This window comes from Anolis sagrei, chromosome 5 (genome assembly GCF_037176765.1).
Source record: "Anolis sagrei isolate rAnoSag1 chromosome 5, rAnoSag1.mat, whole genome shotgun sequence".
Lineage (NCBI taxonomy): Eukaryota > Metazoa > Chordata > Lepidosauria > Squamata > Dactyloidae > Anolis > Anolis sagrei.
In genome coordinates, this window is record NC_090025.1 from 101,594,051 (window position 1) to 101,618,524 (window position 24,474).

The 24,474-nt window shown below is 39.1% G+C and overlaps 1 protein-coding gene and 1 long non-coding RNA gene across 4 annotated transcripts in view; one reads left to right on the top strand and one right to left on the bottom strand.

Moving 5' to 3' along the window:
- The window catches only part of ETV6 (ETS variant transcription factor 6), a 133,143-nt gene that overhangs the window by 25,426 nt on the left and 83,243 nt on the right, over window positions 1-24,474 (top strand). Inside the window, exon 2 of one of the 2 annotated variants that reach the window (XM_060778101.2) lies at window positions 23,741-23,870. In XM_060778101.2, coding sequence (XP_060634084.1) covers window positions 23,741-23,870 — 130 coding nt within the window. The remainder of the gene's footprint in view (window positions 1-23,740; window positions 23,871-24,474) is intronic. The other variant, XM_060778102.2, reaches the window with a different exon arrangement.
- On the bottom strand, window positions 15,951-18,450 carry LOC132776453 (uncharacterized). 2 transcript variants are annotated; one of them, XR_009631615.2, is made up of 4 exons: window positions 18,363-18,450; window positions 17,368-17,427; window positions 16,289-16,334; window positions 15,951-16,045 (listed from the first exon to the last, which is right to left on the bottom strand). It is a non-coding gene; the product is annotated as an uncharacterized lncRNA (long non-coding RNA). The 2 variants fall into 2 exon arrangements; XR_009631614.2 differs by lacking the exon at window positions 15,951-16,045 and having other exon boundaries at window positions 16,259-16,334.

A 24,474-nucleotide genomic window follows, 5' to 3' on the forward strand; every position in this document is an offset into this window, starting at 1 on the left:
ATTAAAGTCCTGCATCTCTTCACAGATGTAAATATCCTTGATGTATCCCACCAGGTTTCAGTGATGCCTATTACATCATAAGTCCATGCCTTGATAATCTACTCTTCCCAAAGATATTGTAACCCTCCCCCACACAACTTAGTTGAAAGTTTTCATGATGAGGTTTGTGAGTCTCTCAGCAAAAACATTCCTTCCAACTTCTGTGAGGTGTAGTTAAGTTCGTGCGTTTTCTGACATAATGGTTGACATCATTTGTTGATGGTTAATGATGTGTCAATGCATGTTTTTTCTAGGCTCATTATCATTTCAACAAGTTCTTTTCCCTAACAAATAATGAAAATATTTTAAGTAGCAAGCAAGATATCAGAAAAAAATTGTGGGCACAACATTATGGTAAACAAATACAAATAGAACAATGAGAAGGGGATGTTCAATGTGTTGTCGAAGGCTTTCATGGCCGGAATCACTGGGTTGTTGTAGGTTTTTTCGGGCTACATGGCCATGTTCTAGAGGCATTCCCAACTGACGTTTCGCCTGCATCTATGGCAAGCATCCTCAGAGGTAGTGAGGTCTGTTGGAACTAGGAAAGTTGGGTTTATATATCTGTGGAATGACCAGGGTGGGACAAAGAACTCTTGAGATCCCCCTAGAACCATAAGAAATACAAACAATTCACTGTTAATTACTCATTCTTGAATTGCCTCCCTTAAAAATCACATTGACCCCCGTGTGGCGTGTGCCTCAAACCGAGACTGGCACCGCAGCATTTTGCAGCTATGTAGACTCTAACTTGGTTGTGCTTAATGCTGTCACAAAATATGGTTGAAATGTTATCTGTTTTTTTTAATAACAGTGTGAGTGGCAGGTAAGATTTGATAGCTTAGGCCTGTCAATTTGCTTTTGTTAGGTAGGTTTTTATGATAGTTGCCGCAGGAGAAAAAAGCCATGTGTGGAAAGCAGGGCACAGCAAGGAAGTCATGCTTGGCTCCTGGGGCCAGATTATTCACTTCCTCCCCGCTCACTTGTTGAACTTGTCTTCTGTGATGGGCCATTGTTTCAGTCACCCAGACTATGGGATAATGAGAGATTTCTGTAAGCCAACTCCTTAGCAGGCGGAATCTCTCTTGTCCTTGTTTCTTTTTCTTTTTCTTTTTGTTATAAGAGTACAAAGAACCATTTTTTAAAATTAAGACGTTTGAAACTTTAGCTAGACTTAAGTTCTTCTCAGTAGTCCTTTTCAAAAATACCTGGTTTAAAAAGAAGTACCTGCACATTCAATTGACTCACAAATATTTGGACACAGAGAATGAATAAACACTGTTGTTCTTTGTAAGAGAGGAACACGGTGGGATATGAAACATGGTAAGTGGACACAGGAAGTCATGCATATGTGTATCCAAAATCTGTATTAATGTGGCCTTCCTGTTGGACTGAGGAACTGACAACTCTTTTTTAAATCAGATAATCTTTTTTAAAAATGTCATCTATTGTAACCTAGAAAGTAAAAATCAGAGGTCAGGAGCCCTGCAAATTCTGCCTTCTGTCCCACTAGACTTTGGTTAATTTATTGTACATGGCTTGTGGTTTGTTCACTCAACTCTGGTGTGTCTTTGCCTTTCAGACTTAGGCATTTTGAGCATACGTAGTAAGTAAACCTGGGAGCTCCTCTATTGCTTCTCTTGGAGTGGGTATCATGCCACTTTCTGGTTGTCCTATTCTGCACAAACAGAGGTTATTTATTTTATTTTATTTATTTACTATGCTTCTATACTGCCATTCTCAGCTTGAGGGCGACACATGGTGGTTTACTTAACGGCACAATTCAATGCCCATAACAGTACAAAAATAATTTAAAAATAATAATTTAGAAAGCTGCCATGTCCCTATGTTGGAGAAAGATGGAATAGATATAAATGAATAACTGAATAAAGAAATAAGCTTGAAGTTACTTTTCAGCAAAAGTTGATGGGCTGCACAATTGTTCCCTGAGCTTTGTTGACTAGTGAGAAGTTACTCAGTGTAAATGTCAACCAGCTTGTACTAATAATGTGGGAAGACCAATACCATATCAGGCTACTCTTAGGACTTTGCAAGCAGGAGTGTGGTGTAGTATATTATATGCTATGGGTGCCTGAGACTTGAATAATGTTTCTACACTTCTGGAATTGTCTTCTTGCAGTAGGAAATTGATTGTGTGTGGGTTACAAAACAAAAAAGCCATTGTAACCCTATACATTTTTCAAAAAAATTTAGGTTGTGTGTTCCTTTCTTCAGGACCTATAGGTTGAGAATTACAGCCCTATACATTTGCCTTAAAGAGAACTGAAATAATTGCAGGCAGCAGGACGCATTCCGAACCCTCTGCATACTAATCTCCACCTATTTATGACAGCAAATGCTTCCTGCTCTGGACCACTGTTGCTGCCGGAGTGTCCAAGCCTGTTTAACAGTGCTCTGAAGCATAAAGCCTCTCTAGATGAAGAGAGGGTGCTTGTCTCATTGATTAACCTCAAGTCCATTCCACACTTTCATTTGTCTTCTCAACAGTCACTGAAAACATATTTGTGAAAGATGTATTAAATCTATTGTCAAAGACTTTCATGGGCAGAATCACTGGGTTGTTGTGTGTTTTCCAGGCCATATGGCCATGTTCCAGAAGCGTTCTCTCCTGATGTTTTGCCTGCATCTATGGCAGGCATCCTCAGAGGTTGAGAGGCCCGAGAATGCCTGCCATAGATGCAGGCGGAACATGTCACACATATTCTTCATGAACAACTTTAAGTACTGGTGGGGGTTTTTTTTGGGGGGGGGGGTGGTTGAGCCAGCATGATGGGAGTTGTAGTCCTCCCACAGTCTAAGAACACTGTGACCCCACTGTCAATGAATCTGGAACAAGCTTAACACACATAGAATCATAGAATCATAGAATCAAAGAGTTGGAAGAGACCTCATGGGCCATCCAGTCCAACCCCTGCCAAGAAGCAGGAATATTGCATTCAAATCACCCCCGACAAATGGCCATCCAGCCTCTGCTTAAAAGCTTCCAAAGAAGGAGCCTCCACCACACTCCAGGGCAGAGAGTTCCACTGCTGAACGGCTCTCACAGTCAGGAAGTTCTTCCTAATGTTCAGATGGAATCTCCTCTCTTGTAGTTTGAAGCCATTGTTCCGCGTCCTGGTCTCCAAGGAAGCAGAAAACAAGCTTGCTCCCTCCTCCCTGTGGCTTCCTCTCAGATATTTATACATGGCTATCATATCTCCTCTCAGCCTTCTCTTCTTCAGGCTAAACATGCCCAGTTCCCTAAGCCGCTCCTCATAGGGCTTGTTCTTCAGACCCTTGATCATTTTAGTCGCCCTCCTCTGGACACATTCCAGCTTGTCAATATCTCTCTTGAATTGTGGTGCCCAGAATTGGACACAGTATTCCAGATGTGGTCTAACCAACGCAGAATAGAGGGGTAGCATTACTTCCTTAGATCTAGACACTATGCTCCTATTGATGCAGGCCAAAATCCCATTGGCTTTTTTTGCTGCCACATCACATTGTTGGCTCATGTTTAACTTGTTGTCTACGAAGACTCCAAGATCTTTTTCACACGTACTGCTCTCGAGCCAGGCGTCCCCCATTCTGTATTTTTGCATTTCATTTTTTCTGCCAAAGTGGAGTATCTTGCATTTGTCACTGTTGAACTTCATTTTGTTAGTTTTGGCCCATCTCTCTAATCTGTCAAGATCGTTTTGAATTCTGCTCCTGTCCTCTGGACTATTGGCTATCCCTCCCAATTTGGTGTCATCTGCAAATTTGATGATCATGCCTTCTAGCTCTTCATCTAAGTCATTAATAAAGATGTTGAACAGGACCGGGCCCAGGACGGAACCCTGCGGCACTCCGCTCGTCACTTCTTTCCAAGATGAAGAGGAAGCATTAGTGAGCACTCTCTGTGTTCGTCCACTTAACCAATTACAGATCCACCTCACCGTAGTTTTGCCTAGCCCACATTGGACTAGTTTCCTTGCCAGAAGGTCATGGGGGACCTTGTCAAAGGCCTTACTGAAATCCAGGTACGCTACATCCACGGCATTCCCCGCATCTACCCAGCTTGTAGCTCTATCGAAGAAAGAGATCAGATTAGTCTGGCATGACTTGTTTTTGATAAATCCATGTTGGCTATTAGCGATGACTGCATTTGTTTCTAAGTGTTTGCAGACCGCTTCCTTAACAATCTTTTCCAGAATCTTGCCCGGTATCGACGTGAGGCTGACCGGACGGTAGTTGTTTGGGTCATCCTTTTTTCCCTTCTTGAAGATTGGGACCACATTGGCCCTCCTCCAATCTGCTGGAACTTCTCCCGTTCTCCAAGAACTCTCAAAGATGGTTGCCAATGGTTCCGAAATGACTTCCGCTAGTTCCTTCAGTACTCTTGGGTGTAGTTGATCTGGCCCACATACCCATTATGACCAACCTTAAATATTGGTACTGTTGGGGGAGAGGCCGAACTTGGAATAATGAGAATTTCAGTTCACGCATACTCAGAGACTACTGTGAACCCCACCAATGATGGATCTGGACTAAATTTGGCACACATACCCCTCATGACCAACTTGTGAGTACTGGGGCGGGGGGAGTGAACCTGGGATGATACGAGTGATAACTTACTCATATCCTTATGCATTTTCTCATGGGATCATTCATAAAATCTGAATACAAACAATGACTTTTTCTAATAAATAGTGTTACAAATTACCTAACCCGAGCACCACCTGGTATCTATGCTAGTAGAATGCATTAATAACACATTTTCACATCTACATAGTTGTAAGTCCCACTAAGTCCAGTAGAGTTTACTCCCAGGTAAGCATTGTAGTGTTCCAACCATTTTTTTTGTGATTTATTACTTGTGTAACTTTAACTACCATTCTTAATTCTGATGGAAAAACAGAGATATTTATACAGCATATAAAGTTAGTGTATATGTGTGTATTATATTTGGGTGGAGGTGGTTTTGTTTCTTAAATATAATTTAAATGTGTTACCTTGCATCACAATTTATTTTAGGAAGTTTTTTTAAATTGAATGACCCCTGTTGCTAGGGATGGGTTCGTTTCAATTTTAGAATATATTTAAGAAACTGCATAAATTGAACTATGGGATATCTTTTGATCTGAAAGAAAATTCCAGTGTATTATGGGATATGAAAATCCTGTGATCAAAAAAGGGTTACATAGAAACACGTATGCCTAGAGAAACAAGTAAAATTAAATTAAATTTTAAAATGTCTATTAAATGCTTTTAGTTATGAGAGAGAAATAATACCTCTGAACCATGGATATTCAGACGAGATAACAAAACACAGAACACTCATTATCTATGCTTTGTTGAAATCATTGTAGTTGAAGAGAGAGGTGCTATGAGGGAAATGTGCCCTGCCATTTCTCCTTTGCTCTAACTACCTCATGCTGTTGAAACCAGTGCTATAAATAGTAGTAAGAACCCACTTGAGACAATGTTTTGTCAAATTGCTTGTAATCTTATCAGAAATTTCCACTTGATGGTTTGGCCTTCATAAATCAGAAGGAAGTAATTATCATGAATGATGCTGAGAGTTACAGATGCCATCTGCCTGGGACAATGTGGTTCAGCAGGAAAGCCTCTGTGTTGCAAGAGCCTGCTCTTTCTGTACCAAGTTCCAATTCTGAGAGTTCAGAGGAGGGTTGTAATTGGGTTAGCTGTGTTCCATATAAAATGCTACCTTGTTTTCTGTTTAATGAGCAAGTAGTGAATCTGGTAGGCGTCATTTTGGGCAATTATACCTTATAATGGACAAGGTGATTCTTGCAGTGATGGTGGCAAGACCTCTGGCTGTCACAGGGTGACATTCATGCACAATGAAGGGTTGTTGGCTGTTATTCACTGGCTAATCTGATCTGCTTTCAGAGCAGGACAAGGCAGGAAAACGAACACAGGCAAAGCTTGGGGCAGAAGGAAGCTGGAGGATTGGTCTTTGGCAGGGAGCAGAAGGCTTTGGGGCTGAAAGGATAGAAGGAGAAGGAAAGGAACCAGCAAGAAGAGTGAAATGTGCAGCATTAAGGAAGACTGGATTGTTTTTATGCTGATTTGAAATGGCAAACCAGATTTTTTTTATTTTTGCATTAATAATGTTTTCTTAGTTGTCCACATTTGTTTTAAATTTATTTTTATTGGAAATTTTTTTTTCAGTGTATACAAATTGACAGACAAGACGAACAGTACGGACAAATTTATATACAAGATTAAAAGGGCAATTGCCTTAAAGGCTGTATATTTCTCTCTCTATATATTATATATATATTATATTCTACACAATCATCCATGTCTACTTTCTCGAGTCGTATTCATTCCTATCTACATACCAAGTTATTTACCTAGCCCAAATTCCTAGACAGAATGTTGTCTTTGCCCCCCCTCCCCCTACAACACATAGTTGTCCACATTTTTAATAGGTGCTTTATAGAAATGTTACATGGAACCAGACTTCCATACCTTGCTCCTCACAGTAATCTTACATTGTTTTTATCCCATGGAACTCAATAGAAATAATGGAGCATCATCTCTACCCGTGTAGCCTCACCATTTTGCCCTTATTCTGCCAAAAGACAAAAAGGTGGTATGGGAGGGAGGGAGAAGAGGGGCACGATTTGATCTTGCAACTTTGCATAAGCCACCATTTTCCACTTTGCAGATTGTAAATTGAAGCAGAAGAGAGAATTGTCTCAAGTCTTTCTTGATATGTTCATGAAAGTGTGTCTGTCTTTATAGACAAACAGATAGAAAGTGTTTTTTTCCCTTACATTGTTTACTAATCTGGTCAATAAGTGGTGAGATGAACTCTAGTCTATGCCAGATAATTGATGAGAAAATCTTCAGTCTAACTTCGAATTGAAGAGTGACGTTGTACATGCTTAGAGCTGAGTGTTATTTTCTTCAAGGAAGTGTTTCTTATATTCCTTACTAGCATATATACTTGATGTTACCTGAGTATGAATTTTCTAATGATATTGATTAGACCAGGGGTCCTCAAACTTTTTAAACAGAGGGCCAGGTCACAGTCCCTCAAACTGTTAGAGGGCCGGATTATAATTTGAAAACAAAACATGAATTCCTATGCACATATCTTATTGGTAGTGCAAAAAAAAAAAGGCCACTTAAAAGCAATACAATAATAAACTTACTAGTCTTTCAATGGGAAGTGTGGGCCTGGTTTTGGCTGATGAGATAGGATTGTTGTTGTGTCCTTTCAAGTTGTTTCAGATTAAGGTTCACCCTGAGCGAGGGCCGGGTAAATTACCTTGGAGGGCTGTATCTGGCCCCTGGGCCTTAGTTTGAGGATCCCTGGATTAGACATTCATTGTTAGTTTCCTGGTTTTAAGAAAGGGTCAGTCAGAAAGGTGAGGAAATATACTCTCAATTCATTTAAAAAACATTTTAAGTTTCTCAGTCGTAATTTTTAATCATTCTGGAAAACTTCTGGAATGTGTAGGCCAGCAGCCATTGTGATATTTGAGGAGAATTTTGGGGACATGCAAGATTAAAGATGTCGCAAGAGCACCAGGAGTCCACCAGAAGCCTTATTCTCACATGATTTGGGGGGGGGGGCATCCTGTCTGACCCAACTTTCGTGATTGGAACCCTGACTCTGAAAGAGATGGATTTTAAAAAAATGTTTTAACCCCACCATCATTTCAATTTGTATATTGAAAAATATTTATACCAAATTTGGTCCACATCTATCAAGCCATGTAGAAGCATATATATTTTCATTTCTGTTTATATAGCCCTCCAAGGTAATAGTAATAGTAATAATAATATTAACACCACCACGACCACCAACAATAATAGACATTTTTTTTCTGAGCCAAGCAACCTCTATAGTGCCATGGTTTGTATAACTACTTCATGGGGGTAGAGGACCTTCCACTACCTCTTCCTTGAGCAGGAGCTCTTTGGGAAACAGGCATTCTGCCATCTTCCTGCTGAAGAAATAAAGGAGGCAGGGTTTAAATGTCCTTAGTGAAGGCTAAGGAGCAGCTGTGTCATAGCCTGTGTTTCTCCTGCCTGCCTGCCTACTCTTTTGCCAGTTATCCAAGAGATGCCCTGAATGTTGCTGCTATAGCAGAGTTTGGAGGGTGGAGACAGAAATAGGAGATGTATCCAACAGCTGATGTAAGTGGGGAGCTGATAAACCTAGTACTAAACATGTTCAATGCCTTAGATTATATCAAGCTCACAAAAATTGTTCTGGCATCACAACACTATGAGTTTTTAGCAGCCAGTGATATAGAACATCAGACAATGATGCAGAATGTGTGAAAAGGAGCCGAGGCAGGTCTCTCTCTTATATCTTTGACTCCTTTTAGCGGACCATGATACGGGAAGGAAACATACTTTTTGTTTGTTTATTTCATTAGTAGCTCCCATGTGGTCAGTATAAATATATAGCTCAAGTATCAAACAGTTATCCAGCCCTTTCATTTTTAATTTTATAGGAAGTACACTCCACCAAAACTAAGTTCACAAAGTATTGTAACTTAAACTAAATATTATAGGTTTGATCCAGATGTCATACTTAGAGCAAACCCATTGAAATCACTGAGCTTTATCTAGTTTTGATTAATCCTTTCCACTGATTTTCATAATATTTACTGATGCAAGCCTGAGTCAGGCTCTAACCTGTCAAATAACTTAAAGTTTTAAAAATTCACTTGAAATGGAAAGGCAAGTCCTTAAACACCTGAAACAAAAAAATCTATGCTTGCATTATTCTTATAACTTCATTGGATAATATAAGGCAATTAAATAAAGGAAACTGGCCACACACCCTTAGCTCAGTTAATTGATAGTAGTAATGATACTTATTGATAGGGTAAGGAAGACCTGGTTAAAACACAACACTGTGACGGCGTCTTATCCAGCGTATACAACAGGTAATTGTGACACATGATTTGTTTTGGCTTGATTAATGTCTATATTACAACCTTGTGTTGTTATTAGAGTTCCATAGCTCACAAACAGTGCTTGCCAGGCAACCAACAATATTTCCTGTAGCTAGTCAGTCCATGGAGGTGAAACCCTACTTATACTTATTGTCTGACTTGTCACTGCCAAAAAAGATCATGGCAGCAATACTAATTTTTCAGCCCAAGAGACTGGGAGTGCAGAGTTGCCAGTGTTTATTGAACCCTGCTCCTCTGCCTTTTAACATTAGTATGTTTACCCACACATATAAACAGATTATATTATTCATTTCCATGCTGTGAAATATTTATCCTGAAATCTGTCATTTTTCTACGCATTTTGCAGCCCTATTGGGAAGACTGGGAATCACTCATTATTATATATAGTACACATGACAACACTGTCAACTGAAAGATCAGTATGATGCCCTTAATGGAGTTGTGGATTTTTACTTGTGGCATGCAGTATTATCCCAGCAGTGTTGGATGATTTTGTTCCATTTGTACCTTCTCTTTGTTTTTCTTTCTGTCTAATAAATGGTTGTGAGAATTAAAGGACAGTAATACTTGAAATTCTGTCTTCATTCATAGTGCTGGCTTCTGTTCTTTCAGTGAACTAGATCACGTAGTCTTGGGACTCATCAAAGTCCAAGAGCCATGTATTGTGGCCTATAACCCTCAGGCAGACTGGATTTTTAGAGAATCTCTGGTTAGCCTACTGTATGTAATCAGAAGGAGGGCAATATGTGGGTATAGAGCTAAACTAGTGTCAGTCAACCAAACTTTTGGAAATTTAGTAGGAGCTCCATCTCATCTTTATGTACTCTTAGATATATCTCATTAAAATGTGTCTTTTGGTAAAATTGAACTTGTTGAATAAGGAAACAATCAGTCTGGAGTGTTATCTTTGACAGTGCCAATGCATTATCTTATGCTTCATAATTTTTAAAGTGCATTTGACTGAAATGTCTTTCAAATGCCAGTGTTAGGAAGAAAAAGGTATAGTGTTGGCAAGGATGCCAAGCAAGGTTTAAAGATCTGTTCTTGGCTCAATAAAGATTAAATTGCAGAAAAGGCTATCCATATGAGATGGAGCTCTATGATTCCTATTGCTGACATAGCAGTATTAATACTATAGAATAAATATTCTGTTTGTTTGTGAGTTTTATCTCTATGTATTATTGCCACCATTTATAGGGTATTATGAGCCACGTTTGGTAGAAATTGTGGATCCAGAGTTTATGGATCCAGAGGGTCAACTTTACATTGCAAAACTAGGACTCCCTAGGTGGATTCATGAAAACTGAAGTGATATCAAAATGCTTTTACTGTGCAGTGTTGATATATTCCAGCTTGGTAGAGATGGACAAGAGACTATTTCATTTGGTCAGTGCAGCTGAAAGGATGGTTCATTTGCCCCCCAACTAGCTTTAGAGTCTTTGTGATGATAAAATGATATGTGTATCTGCAGTGCTGTGATGGCCCTAATCCTTGTGAATAAATCTGTAAAGCAAAACTTGCTTGTGAACTCATTCCAGAATGAAGCTTGCATGCATGTGAATAGCTTGTAGCCATTCTTGTGAATAGTTTGTTCAAAAGTGGAAGCATTTCCTTTGGTAGGAAAGTCCAAACAATAATGTAGGGAAAATTCTGATCACAGAAATCAATGTACCCGTTCAAAGTGACCTACTGAGGAACAACTGTAGAGCAAACTTGACCCCATGATTTTATCTGACTGCATTGTTTGTAACCATATTGCAATCAAAGGACTATTTACTTTTTCATTGGCAGCATCATCTGAAGTACAGTTTGCTTCTTGAAATTGCTGAGAAAACTTCCATGGAATATTACGTGTCCCAGTAAGCACTCACAATACACTTTATACTGAGGAAGGATCCTGGGACTTCAGAAGTATGAGCAAAGGCTTCTTTCACCACTTCCTCCTCAATGCAAACACAGAGAGAAACTGTGTTCAGAATCAAACTTCTTACTCATTGCAACTCTTCATTCTGAGGTATGGCTGAGATCAGTGCTTCTTTGAGTAGGGTGTGCAAGGTTTGAGACTGGGGCAAGGCTCAGCCTAGAGTCCCTGTTCGCCTCCCACTCCCCATCTTGTGTGAAGAGGAATTAGTATGATGAATACGAAGAAGCTCCTGGAAGATAAGATCAGTTGCCTTCCCCTAGGCTATGTGCAGTGGGTGACCTGCAATACTTTTATTTTTCAAAAAATCTTGACATAATTGAATTAAATCCCCGTCTGATAATAGAATTGTAAGATCAAAATAAAGGTAGCTAAACATGGTGTTACTGCCTCTAGGAGGAAATTGTACTTGAGTATGTTTCATTGGCCTAATATGCTTAGAATACATTCTGTCATTTTTAAGTGAGTATAAAGGCACCAGATCCTGTTGGATCTTGGAAGTTAAGTAGTGTGAGCCCTGGTTAGTACTTGCAGAGGAGATAGACAATGACTATCTGGTGCTGCAGGCTGTATTTCAAAGGAAGTAACAGGCAAAAACACCTATTGAGTATTCCTTGAGAAAACTCTGTGAAATTCACAGGGTCAGCATAAGTCAACAAGTGACTTGAAGCACCTGACACACATTTTTTAAGGAAAGCAATGATGTTAAATGGACAGAGTTTGCCATTGAGCCATTTGGTGTTATGTGCTATCAAGCCATCTTTGTCTTATGGGAATAATGCTAACTGGGTATTGTGTACTATACTGCCCAAACCCAATGTGGGTTTTTGTGATTTTTATAGATAGGATTCTGTAGGTGATGCTCCTGTTTTTTAATTGTGTGTTATGTTTTTGCTTTTTGCATGTGTGCTGCTTTGAGTCCCGATCCAGGAGAAAAGCAGGATAGAAATAAATAAATAATGCAAGTATTGCTTAAACTAAAGGAATGCATTGAGAGTTCATAGGAGTTTTACAGTTTCTAGCTTTATAGGTATCTCTTACGCATTGATATACTTTTTCTTGGGCTGCAGCAGGTGACTACGATATGTTCTATCATGCATAAGTTCATAGATTAACAGTACTTAGTGTGCATTGTTTGTATTTGGGGGAAGAGAAATAGATTGAGTTTTCATTTTTAAAATCTTACTGTTCTGGTAAATTAAAGTGAACACATATATTATTATGTTATTGCCATGCTATTTCAATTTTCCAAATAGCTAAGGCGATTGAATCTCCCAGTTAAAGTGTTCATCACTGAACCACCATCTTTATTTATTTATTTATTAATTATTTAAAACATTTATATTCCGCCCTTCTCACCCGGAAGGGACACAAGTTCACATACATAAATATTAAAAAACATTTTTCAAAATATTAAAATACACCATTTAAAACCGTCCTAGTCATCCGCGTCTTTATTGTTTCTTCCCTTTTCTCCTTACTAATGCATTGCAAACAGTTGATACTCATCCTGGTTATTTAATGGAACAGTTTACAACTACAGCACCACACCAAGTTGAAAGCAGCATCAGGAAAGCTCTGTTGCTTGCAACAGCAAAATCAATAAAGTGTGCAGCTCTAATGAGAGAAAAAACACCTGCTAAACTTTCCTTTACTGTCATGGCCCTAAAGAAGTAGGTTTCAAACTTCTGACTTTTTTTTAAAAAAAGTTGGTTTCATACTTTTTACTGGCTTTAGTTGAAATTAAGTTTTGTATATCAGAATACTGCATTTGATAGAGGTAGCATTGCCATTACTTTTAAGGTTAATTGGAAGGTAACCTTTCCCATCTGTTAATTAATGTCCATCGTTTCTTCTTCCCCTTCACAAGTCATTTGAATGATCCAATGACTGGGGGAGGCCTCTTGATCTGTCTCTTGGAAAACCGGAGCTGTCAGGCAAGGAATTGTCCTTGCGTGTGTCTTCCAGAATATTGTGTTTCCCCACTCAGATTTTTAGAGGTAGCTGAGATAGATGCCTCTGTAATTTTGGCATCCAGAAAGTAACTTAGTTGACACTTTTGATCAGATTACATCTGGAGAAATCTTACAGGGATTCTTCCTACAGAATCCCTCAGAGGATTTTGATGTGTATGGCATATTGACCATGTCTTTATGGGTCTCATTTTTGCTTAGTCTCCAGGAGTATGTCCTGGAAACATACAGAAAGCCCTTGTGACAGAACACTGCAGGAAAAGATCAGTGGAGGCAGGAAACTGAATAAAGAGAAATCTGTCTGTCATCATTGATCCTTGGGAATGGTTAGCTTTCAGAAGAATCTCCAGGATTCTTTGGAACATAGCTTGAAAGCCACTGCATCAAAAGAAAATATGTGGGATTTAACAGGCAGCCCCTGTTATCTACATTCTTTTAAGAGGCAAAAAGAGTCAGAATCTAGCATCTGTCCAAAGCAGGAAATTTCAGCTGCATATCCTGAATAATTCTCAATGGACAGAAAGATAAGAGTGTGTTCTAAGGAGTTCTCTTCATGTCCTACCAAGAGCTGCAGATATTCAGTTGAAGGTCCACTTATTCTGGTAGAAAATTGTTCTCTACCTTCTGAAAGCTGTTATTGATTAGAAGAAGAAAAATGAAAACACCGAATCAGCAGTGGTGTTGCTGTTTGGCCGCTTTCGTGTTGCAACTTTTCTCTGATTCCTTAATACAAACCTATGAATGCCTTTATCATATTTATCATCTTTTGGGGTTCCAGGTGTGGTCCATAACATCCCTTCTTATACCATACGAATGAGTTGAGCCCTCTGCAAATTAAGAGGAATTGCCCTTCCTTGAGCAAAATGGTGGAGTCATTGCTCTGATGTACCGCAAATCTATTTTTTACTGCTCTAGTAAACCTGCCTTCAGTTTTCTTGCTTCTTGCTATCCAAATATACCTATTTTTCAAATCCATTCTATTTCTCCATACTATTTCCTGCTTTCATACTTTTGTCTCTTAGATGCAAATATGGTCAAACAGCAAAATCTCACAGTTGTTTTTTATTCTTTCTCTTTATGCATTTGCACAACACTCTTCACCTTCCATAACCATCTGCACCGCTAATTGAAATGGAGTGACAAGAGTGGTTGATGCTGAAGCAATAAACATATGGTTTTGAATGGAGCATTTCTAATTGCAGGGGGCTCATATAGTGAATGCTTGGGCTTATAGAAAATAAATATGTAATGGAAAAAAGCAGACTACACCAGTTTTGCATGACATTATATTTTGAGTGCCGGAAATTTAGTTTTAAAAAACCGAATGCATATACACACATATGATACGTTTTCATAGCAGAAAAAAAATGATATATTCAGTTTTTATATACTAACATAACATTACTAACATAAAATTGAAGGAAAGAAATATTTGATGTGGAAGCAAAGATTAATACTACTATTAATACTATTATTTATACTATTTTTTTATATGGAGGAATATTCAAATTTTCACTCCCAAGTAACACAGGGTTATGTCAACATCAGCCTGTATCTGTAATGATAGCCAACATGGGACAGAACATTAGAGTGAGTGTGGAATTGGAAGATACTCCAATCTAGGTGGAGGTTGATTTGGAGGGTACATTGAGGTGAGAAGAGTTATTTTTCAAAGGGTTAATTACAAACTATTCTAGTTTCCCCATATAAAAACTGGCATTTGAAGTGAAAGATGTGAGCATGTATGTATGCAGAACACACACCATTACCATTTATTATCTCTGTTAATATAAGTATAAATAACTTCATTTTTGGGATCAAGTAGAGATAGATATATGGTGAAGAATTTTAGCCTATGGAAGTAGAACTACATCCTTGAGTACTACTTCTAAAATGAGAGCTTTGATCACTGGAGGATTTGTGTTGACGTCTGAAGCAAAGCAAAGGCAGAAGGTCAAGTTTATGGTATTTGCAGTAGACCTGTCCAACCTGGGAACTTAGTACAGTGCACAGTTTGAAAGAGCTCTCTTGGCTAGGACCCTATTAAAGATTAAAGCAGTTGATGCTTGGTTTCCAGTAGGATTTCTTGTGGTTCTGTTGTTAAGTAATTTTTCAGGCTGAACCTAATTGTCTCACTCCACTCTATCACTTTTATTGTATTGTACTAAGATCATAAAGATTAAATATTGGCAGGAAATCTGCTGCGAGCCCTGCTGAACACATCATGAACATAGATTCAAACTGCTGAACACATCATGAACATAGATTCAATGACTTGTGTGGTTCTTTTAAAGTTTGGACAAAAACCTGTAACATAATAACTGCCCTGCTGACATGGGAAGCACTAGTGTTTAATCAGAATCAGTAATCTGGAGTAGCAGTGATGACACAGTTAACTACTTTTATGAGAACTGGGTCTTTCATGTAGTGATCATGACTCCCCCATGCTTCTATATATATATTTGGGCAGCAGAGTGCAATGACTGTACAGGCATCGAATTATCTCAAAGGGAAAATCTACTGAACGTAACAAGGATGGGTCATTACCCAAGTGCTATTGTTTTTTTTATTATGGGCAAGCCCAATAGAAAAAAAAGGAAAGTTTAAATAGGACTACCCTAAGGGCATCAGATCCCATCTGATCTTGAAGGCTAAGCAAGGTCAACCATGGCTAGTACTTGGGTGGGAGATTACCAATGAATATCCGGTGCTGTAGGTCACTTTTTTTCTATCACATTTATTCAGACAAAATCACCTTTAAAGGATTCATTGCCTAAAAAGACTCTAGGAAATTCATGGGATCGGCATGAAATGGCATAACTTGAAGGCATGCACACTCACACCATACTTCGAAAAGCAAAAAATTGACTACTTCAACCCTTAGTTTAGGCCTCCTTGAGAAAAAGACACAGATTTTATGAGAAAAAGACATAGAGATTTTATGCTAGGTCTGTGGGCATAGGCAGACAGAACATTAATAGATGGGACCCAATGTCCTATTGGTTGATGAAAAAGGCATTCAGGGAAATGAAGATCCTATGCAAAAATAGAATGTTTCTGCTGGCCACAAACACCATCAATTAATACAAAGCTTACAGTTACTATCAGACTTCATTATTTTCCACAGGATTGTCTTGTTTCTGGCAAGGTTGCAATACTTCCTGCAAATTACAAGAAGTAGAATTAAATGTTTGCATAGCCAAGACAATTGCATCATGCACAACTGTCTCAAATTTCGTTTGTTCATTTGTGGGATCTGCACTCCAGTTTGGCAGATCAAAAGTGTAAAAATGAAAATGTAGATGCACATATAGACATTTTAGTTGCACAAAGATGAGAATATCAACAATTGGGCATTTTGTGTCTTGAGGCAGCATAGATGGGGAACAAGGAAACATCATTACCCAGGTTCTGTAAGAAGAGTTTCTTGTGGGTTGGATTGTCCGATTCCTAATCAAAGAAGAAAAAACAAAACAAAAATAAGCGAAAAGAATAGTTTGCACCACATGAGAACCTACAAAATGGAACTTGGAGAAATATACATGAACATGGAGTAAATAATGACTTGGATCTTATTCTTCATCAGTATTAAGCTGCAGTATCTAATTGTTAATCAGTTGAAGTTTAAAGTACATTATTAAAAGAGCCTGGAAGCTATGACACTGGTACTGAGCCACATTGTGCTAAATTAACAACATAATGTATGGTGATTTGCCCATATTATATGCTAGAATTATGATTGCCTCTTCATCTGATTATTTCTGCATCTGTTACAAAGGGAACGCAGCACACAGTAGTTTCACTTGGCAACCATTTGGCATTTTTACATCAATTTAGTGTAATTCACGTGCTTTACAGGAGCAGGTCTTTAGTTCATACCTTGGAAACTCCAAATTGAAGATCTCAAAAAGCAAGCCTGAGTGACTCTGGGGGGCCACTGCACTGCCTGTCAACAGACACAAGTCCACATTCCTGGCTTAACATGGACTGAAATGAAGCCTAAAACAAGCTTTAAACCTTATGTAAAATATCCTAGTACAGTGGGGGAATCCTAAGCAGCCAGCTGAAATTTTTAAAGAATGATTGGTTTGAATACTTCCAACTAGAGAGAGACTCACTGAATCACTGAAGTTTACCTATGTGTTGACTTTCAAGACAGTACTGGATTTGCTGCTTGTGCTCGAGCCTAGCCAATACGATTTTAAGAGGAGTCAGAACATAGGTGTCCATAAAGCAGGATTAGATTCAAATATACAAAGTGTGAAAATTAGTGGAAAGAGCATCAACAATTTAATATATGCAGTAGACATTGTACTACTAACGGAAAATAGCAACCACTTGTAACAATTACTGAACAAAGTTAAGGAAGAAACTGCAAAGTTATGTTTATAGTTGAACATTAAGAAAACAAACAATGAAGACAAATTATTTGTATGTTTTTAAAGACAAGAAAGACATTTAAATAGGTCATACTTTTCCATACCTTGGTTCGGTTATTAATCAGAATGGAGATTACAGTCAAGAAATCTGAAGAAGGTGACACCTATGAAAAATAGATATGATGCTGAAGTGTTATGATATATAATTGAATCATAAAGATTATCCATGCCATCATATTTTCACTTTCTATGCACTTGTGAAAGCTGGAGAGTGAAGAAAGCTGATAGAAAGAAAGCAAACTCATTTGAAATATAGTACCGGAGAAGAGTTCTACATATACTATAGACCAGGGGTCCCCACCATAGTCATTTACCTGACTTCTGCCCTAAATTTTAGATACAGGATTGTCCTAAGTCTGAAACTACTCGAAGGCACACAACAACAACAATCCTAATTAACTGTCTCATCAGCCAGGAGCAGATCTACATTTCCCATTGAAATACTGCTAAGTTTATGTTGGTTAAAATTATTATTTACTTTAAATATTATATTGTTATTCCATTTTTTGTGCAACAAATAAGATATGTGCAGTGTCCATAGGAATTTATTCATTTTTTTCAAACTGTAACCAAGCCTCCCAACAGTCTGAGGAATCATGAACCGCCCCTCTACTTTAAAAGTTTGAGGACCCCTGCTATAGACAAATAAATGGCTCCTATAATCTGAACTGTCGCAACAAGCCAAGATGGCTAAATTGAGAGTGACTTATTGGACAGAGCATGAGAAGACATGACCCACCAGAAAAGGCAATAATGCTTGGTAAGATAGACACAGTAGGGAAGGAAGGAGGCTACATTGCAGATGGATAGACTCAATCAAGTAAAGCCATGGCCCTGAGTCCCATTCCTGGAGTCACCATAACTTGAAGTTGACTTGATAACAAACAGTAGTCGGACGGACTTCCATGCAAAGCATGGATTGTCTCCAACCTTTCAACCCTGTTTAAACGTTATCTATCTGTTTTGTTGCTCAAACAGCACAACTCACCCCCAAGAAGAAACACCAAAATTGCTGCCTTTGCCCTTTCAACAAACTTACCCACTAAAGGCATGCTTTCCTTAGCTCTTCCACTTTCTATTCTCTCTTGTTGCCTTTGGAGTCTTCCCTCCAAGACTTTAACCACTTGTTTGGCATACTGTTTCAGCTTCATCTCGAAAATGTTAACAGTGAATTTTGCCTACAGTATTTATATTTCTGTTTCTCTCTTAATTGGGATGCAGGCTGCCTCCATTCCAACTAACCAGTTTCATTCCCATCTAGTTTCAGCTAGTTTGTCTTATTCATGTGCCTTCAGATTTGTCCTGTATATTTGGTGTGCAATACTATATGTTTGTTTGCTTTCATGTGAAGACCCGGCAATGGTGTTGGCATGCCTGACTGAAAGCAAGAGGACTCTCAGGCTTGGCATTCCCTTAGGAGACATGCCAGCTGGCTAATGGAAGTGTTTGGATGTTTGGAGCTTCCAGGCTCCAACTACAGCTAATTTTAGTTTCCTTACTTGTTTCCTGCAGTTCTGGCCTTTAAAAAGGTATAATGGATTTTTCTTATCGAGCCCCAGGGTTTTGGCCTCTCATTTGAATTAAAGGCTGTTCTATCCCAAAGACTTAAGAGCATGTAGAAGACCAATGCTGTATTCTTTCCTAGAACCGTTCATCAAGACTCTTTTTGGAGGTGAAGAATTACTTTACCCAAATTTTAGAAGAGGGATAGGTTCACAGTCTGCAGATAAGACTAAAAAGTACTGAAAGGGAGCCACAAAGGGTGACTTGATGTGATTCAAGGAATATTAGTGTTGTTGTTCATTCGTTCAGTCGTCTCCGACTCTTCGTGACCTCATGGACCAGCCTACGCCAGAGCTCCCTGTCGGCCGTTACCACCCCCAGCTCCCTCAAGGTCAGTCCAGTCACTTCAAGGATGCCATCCATCCATCTTGCCCTTGGTCGGCCCCTCTTCCTTTTGCCTTCCACTTTCCCCAACATAATTGTCTTCTCTAGGCTTTCCTGTCTCCTCATGATGTGGCCAAAGTACTTCAACTTTGTCTCTAGTATCTTTCCCTCCAGTGAGCAGTCGGGCTTTATTTCCTGGAGGATGGACTGGTTGGATCTTCTTGCAGTCCAAGGCACTCTCAGCACTTTCCTCCAACACCACAGCTCAAAAGGATCGATCTTCCTTCGCTCAGCCTTCCCTAAGGTCCAGCTCTCACATCCGTAGGTTACTACAGGGAATACCATGGCTTTGACTAGGCGGATCTTTGTTGCCAGTCTGATGTCTCTACTCTTCACTATTTTATCGAGACTGGACATTGCTCTCCTCCCAAGAAGTAAGCGTCTTCTGATTTCCTGGCTACAGTCTGCATCTGCAGTAATCTTTGCACCTAGAAATACAAAGTCTGTCACGGCCTGCACGGTTTCTCCCTCTATTTCCCAGTTGTCAATCATTCTTGTTGCCATAATCTTGGTTTTTTTGACGTTTAGCTGCAACCCAGCTTTTGCGCTTTCTTCTTTCACCTTGATTAGAAGGCTCCTCAGCTCCTCCTTGCTTTCGGCCATCAGAGTGGTGTCATCTGCATATCTGAGGTTGTTAATGTTTCTTCCAGCAATTTTCACCCCAGCTTTGCATTCATCAAGCCCCGCACATTGCATGATGTGTTCTGCATACAAGTTAAAAAGGTTGGGTGAGAGTATGCAGCCTTGCCGTACGCCTTTCCCAATCTTGAACCTGTCTGTTGTTCCGTGGTCAGTTCTGACTGTTGCTACTTGGTCCTTGTACAGATTCCTCAGGAGAGAGACAAGGTGGCTTGGTATGCCCATCCCACCAAGAACTTGCCACAATTTATTATGATCCACACAGTCAAAGGCTTTAGAATAGTCAATGAAGCAGAAGTAGATGTTTTTTTGAAACTCCCTGCCTTTCTCCATTATCCAGCGGATATTGGCAATCTGGTCTCTCGTTCCTCTGCCTTTTCTAAACCCAGCTTGAACATCTGGCAACTCTCGCTCCATGTATTGCTGGAGTCTTCCTTGCAGGATCTTGAGCATTACCTTACTGGCATGAGAAATAAGGGCCACTGTACGGAAGTTTGAGCAGTCTTTCGCATTTCCCTTTTTTGGTATGGGGATATAAGTTGATTTTTTCCAGTCTGATGGCCATTCTTGTGTTTTCCATATTTGCTGGCAAATGGCATGCATCACCTTGACAGCATCATCTTTTAAGATTTTAAACAGTTCAGCTGGGATCCCATCATCTCCTGCTGCCTTGTTGTTAGCAATGCTTCTTAAGGCCCATTCAACCTCACTCCTCAGGATGTCTGGTTCTAATTCATTCACCACACCGTCAAAGCTATCCTCAATATTGTTATCCTTCCTATACAGATCTTCTGTATAGTCTCGCCACCTTCTCTTGATCTCTTCAGCTTCTGTTAGGTCCCTGCCATCTTTGTTTCTTATCATACCAATTTTTGCCTGAAATTTACCTCCAATGTTTCTAATTTTCTGGAAGAGGTCTCTTGTCCTTCCTATTCTGTTGTCTTCTTCCACTTCCATGCATTGCTTATTTAAAAATAGTTCCTTATCTCTTCTGGCTAACCTCTGGAATTGCGCATTTAACTGGGCATATCTCCCCTTTTCACTGTTTCCTTTTGCTTTCCTCCTTTCTTGGGCTACTTCCAGTGTCTCAGCAGACAACCATTTTGCCTTCTTGGTTTTCTTTTTCTTTGGAACGTACTTTGTTGCCGCCTCCTGAACAATGTCACGGACTTCTGTCCATAGTTCTTCTGGGACTCTGTTTACTAAATCTAGTCCTTCAAATCTGTTCTTCACTTCCACTGTATATTCGCTAGGAATGTTAGTGAGATCATATCTAACTGGTCTGTGTATTTTCCCTGATCTCTTTAGTTTTATTCTAAATTGGGCAATAAGAAGTTCGTGATCTGAGCTACAGTCAGCCCCAGGTCTTGTTTTCACCGACTGGATGGATGTCCGCCACCTTTGGCTGCAAAGGATGTAGTCAATCTGATTTCGGTGTTGACCATCTGGTGAGGTCCATGTATAAAGTATTATACATGGACCTCAATATTAGTAGTAGTAGTATTTTTATATGTTGCTACTTCTCTCTTAAAAGAGACTCAGAGCAGCTAACCGTGCTAAAACTTTAAGACCTAAGACATATAAACATGGACATAAAATTAAACATAGGAATTATTAACAATAAATAGTTAAGCCAGTAAAGCCCTGGTAAAATACGTAAAACACTACACATCACCCCTGGCTCAGCCTTAAAAACTCTTCTTTAAAAGTCTTCCTGAATAGGAAGGTTTTAGCATGCTTCCAGAAGGACAGCCCAAGAAGGTCCTCTCTTGTGTCCCCACCAGCCATGCTTGTGATAGTGGTGGGAATAGAGGATGCATTTTAAAATTTCTCCACCTAGAACTGTTACTTTATAAAGTCATTGTCTAATTCGTCACACATTGCAGTTATGATTTCAAAGTTCCTTAAAATAGTTTGCTGCAGGTATAGATACTATTTCCTTTCCCATTTTGGAAAAGTAGAAAAATATAAGTTACTTTTAAATACTTTAAATACATTTCTCAGTGTTACAAGGCAGTGACCTATTTTGGAAAAAGACACCTTTGAAAATAAATGCACACATACAGGATAGATATTTAATAGCTATCTGGAGGCTGAATAACAGAATTGTATAGTAGAGCTGAAATAATGATAGTGCAAGAATGTTGCATTCAAATTTTTTTTATAAATTAAGGTCTATTTTTATATTTGATGTTTGTATTGTTGCTTACTAGTGTTAGTTAACATAGTGTCAGGATGCAGTTTTAGCTGTTTCTTGAGGTTGTTGGGTTTTTTTGGCAATATTTGTTCAAAGGCAGTTTGCTATCATGTTCCTCTGAAGCTGAGAGAGCGTGACTTGTCAAAAGTCACTCAGTGGGTTTCCCACTGTGGGGAGTTGAACTCTGGTCTTCCAGAGTTGGAGACAAAGGCTTCATGTTGGATCTTCAATATTTGGATCACAGTCATGAGATTGCAGCCTAGGCCAGGGTGCTTTATACTTCGGGCACCTCTGGTCTTTTACCCTCTGATAAAATGTACCCTCCCCCCATAAATAGTTCTTGAGTGTTCTGCTGTCCTTTATTCTAGGTCTGCAAACATTGTTTCTTTGTACCAGATTGGTCTTAATATAATGCCCATCCCTCACTTCATTGGGTGGGCATTACAGTTTAATAGTTGTTCTCAAACTGGGTCCCCAGATGTCTTGGCCTTCAACTCCCAGAAATCATAACAGCTGATAAAATGGCTGGGATTACTGGGAGTTGAAGGCAAAACACCTGGGGACCCACAGGTTGAGAACCACTGGTTTAAAAGGTGATGCAAATTTAAGTTTCTATCCCACAAATCTGAACACATGTTCATGCGCCATCAGACATTGGCTATAGGTTTGTAGCAAGTTTTGCATGGAAATATCATGTCCTGTATATTTTAAGTGTAAAGTGGTGTTTATATGTTCATTATTTAATTGGAGGGTGATATCAAGAATGTGAGATTATTCTGAGCTCACATCTACAGTGGGATAATGAGAAGGTCAAAGGCTGCTTGCTTCAAGAGATCACTTCAAACATTATATTAGGCCATGACAAGAATTAATTGCTGTCAGTGATTTTCAAGTTGTTTTTTTTTATTGGCAGCACAGTGATTTTCAAGTTGTTGGGTTTTTTTATTGGCAGCACAGTTATTGTTTAGCTGTCAATTGTCATCTCTTTAGCATTTCTATGTCTTCCAGCATGATTGTATGGTCAATGTCCAGCAGAAGCATACCATATAATTGCATCAGAAGACCTAGAAAATGCTTAGAGAGGACATATTTTTTTCGGGTATAGAACGTGCGTATGGAACGTATGGAATGCATCTGAGGGTATTGGTTCTGCAGGTATGGGGGGGGGGTGTCATATTATATTGTAAAACTTAATAGGTGAGTTAATTCTAGGGGAAATTTGAGGGAAGATCATCGTATTCCTTGTTCTGATGAACACTGTAATGTGAATCTGACCTGAGTATTGTTTTCCCAGAAGCTACAGACTCACCAATGGATGTAAGTTTAAGGCTGTGGAAAGGGCTGAAATTCTATATTCCTCCTACACCATGAATCTGCTCCATAGACTAGGCACTCTGTAATGCTTCTATCATTTAGTCACAGCAAAAATAAACTGGGAAATGTGCTAAAGCAGTTTAATTAATAGATATGCAGAATGTGTACTGGGAGAGCTGTACCAGAAGTGGACATTTTATTATCTGTCAGTGGTCCTCTATTGTGGAGTTTTATTTCTTCATGTGATTGTTGTTTTAGTTTCCTCCTTGCCTTTATTTCTTCCAATATTTAGTTAAAAAATCTTTTCCCCCCTTTCACAGCAGGAAAGAATTTCATATACCCCTCCAGTGAGTCCAGAAGCAAGTTACACTTCATCGTCCCCACTACATGTCCCTGTGTCTCGAGGAGCCAGAATGGAGGAAGATGCCATCAGACTCCCGGCTCATCTGCGTGAGTGTTTCAGTAGTAGTGTTTTGAGAAATCTGACGTGGGAGGAGAAGTTGGGATTGATCCTAGTATGGAAGGGGCTGTGCTTTCTGTTGTTTTAAAATGGTTTTTCAAAGTTATGGGCACAATTTCCATTACAAATATCATGAGAATTTGCTCCATTGTGGAGTGGCTCTCTTTTTATCAGAGATTGCTTAAGGATTAAGAATATCTGTCCTCCAGTGATTCTGTTGATTACTGGAAGATCCTTATTAGGTTATGGCTCCAGTAATTTTTTTTAAATTGGTAGTTCAGAATATATTTCCTGAACTGCTCTCCTGATTCTATTTGTTATGATTCCACCAATGGGTTTTGAAGCGTGATTTTTGGAAAATTGAATGCTATTTTTTTTCTGGATTAATAAGATTTTGTTCTTGGTGTATCCCTTTTGTTTTTAAAGTAGTATGAGTTCCTAGTATTGCTGTGACCTGTCCCTTTCTCAGGGCCCTTAGAGGTTGAATTTTGGTGAATAAGGGTGGAGCTTGCATTGTTCATCTTCTCTTATTAGAGAGAAAAAGCAGACTATAAATAAAATAATAAATGTATATTAATTTAAACAATATATTTG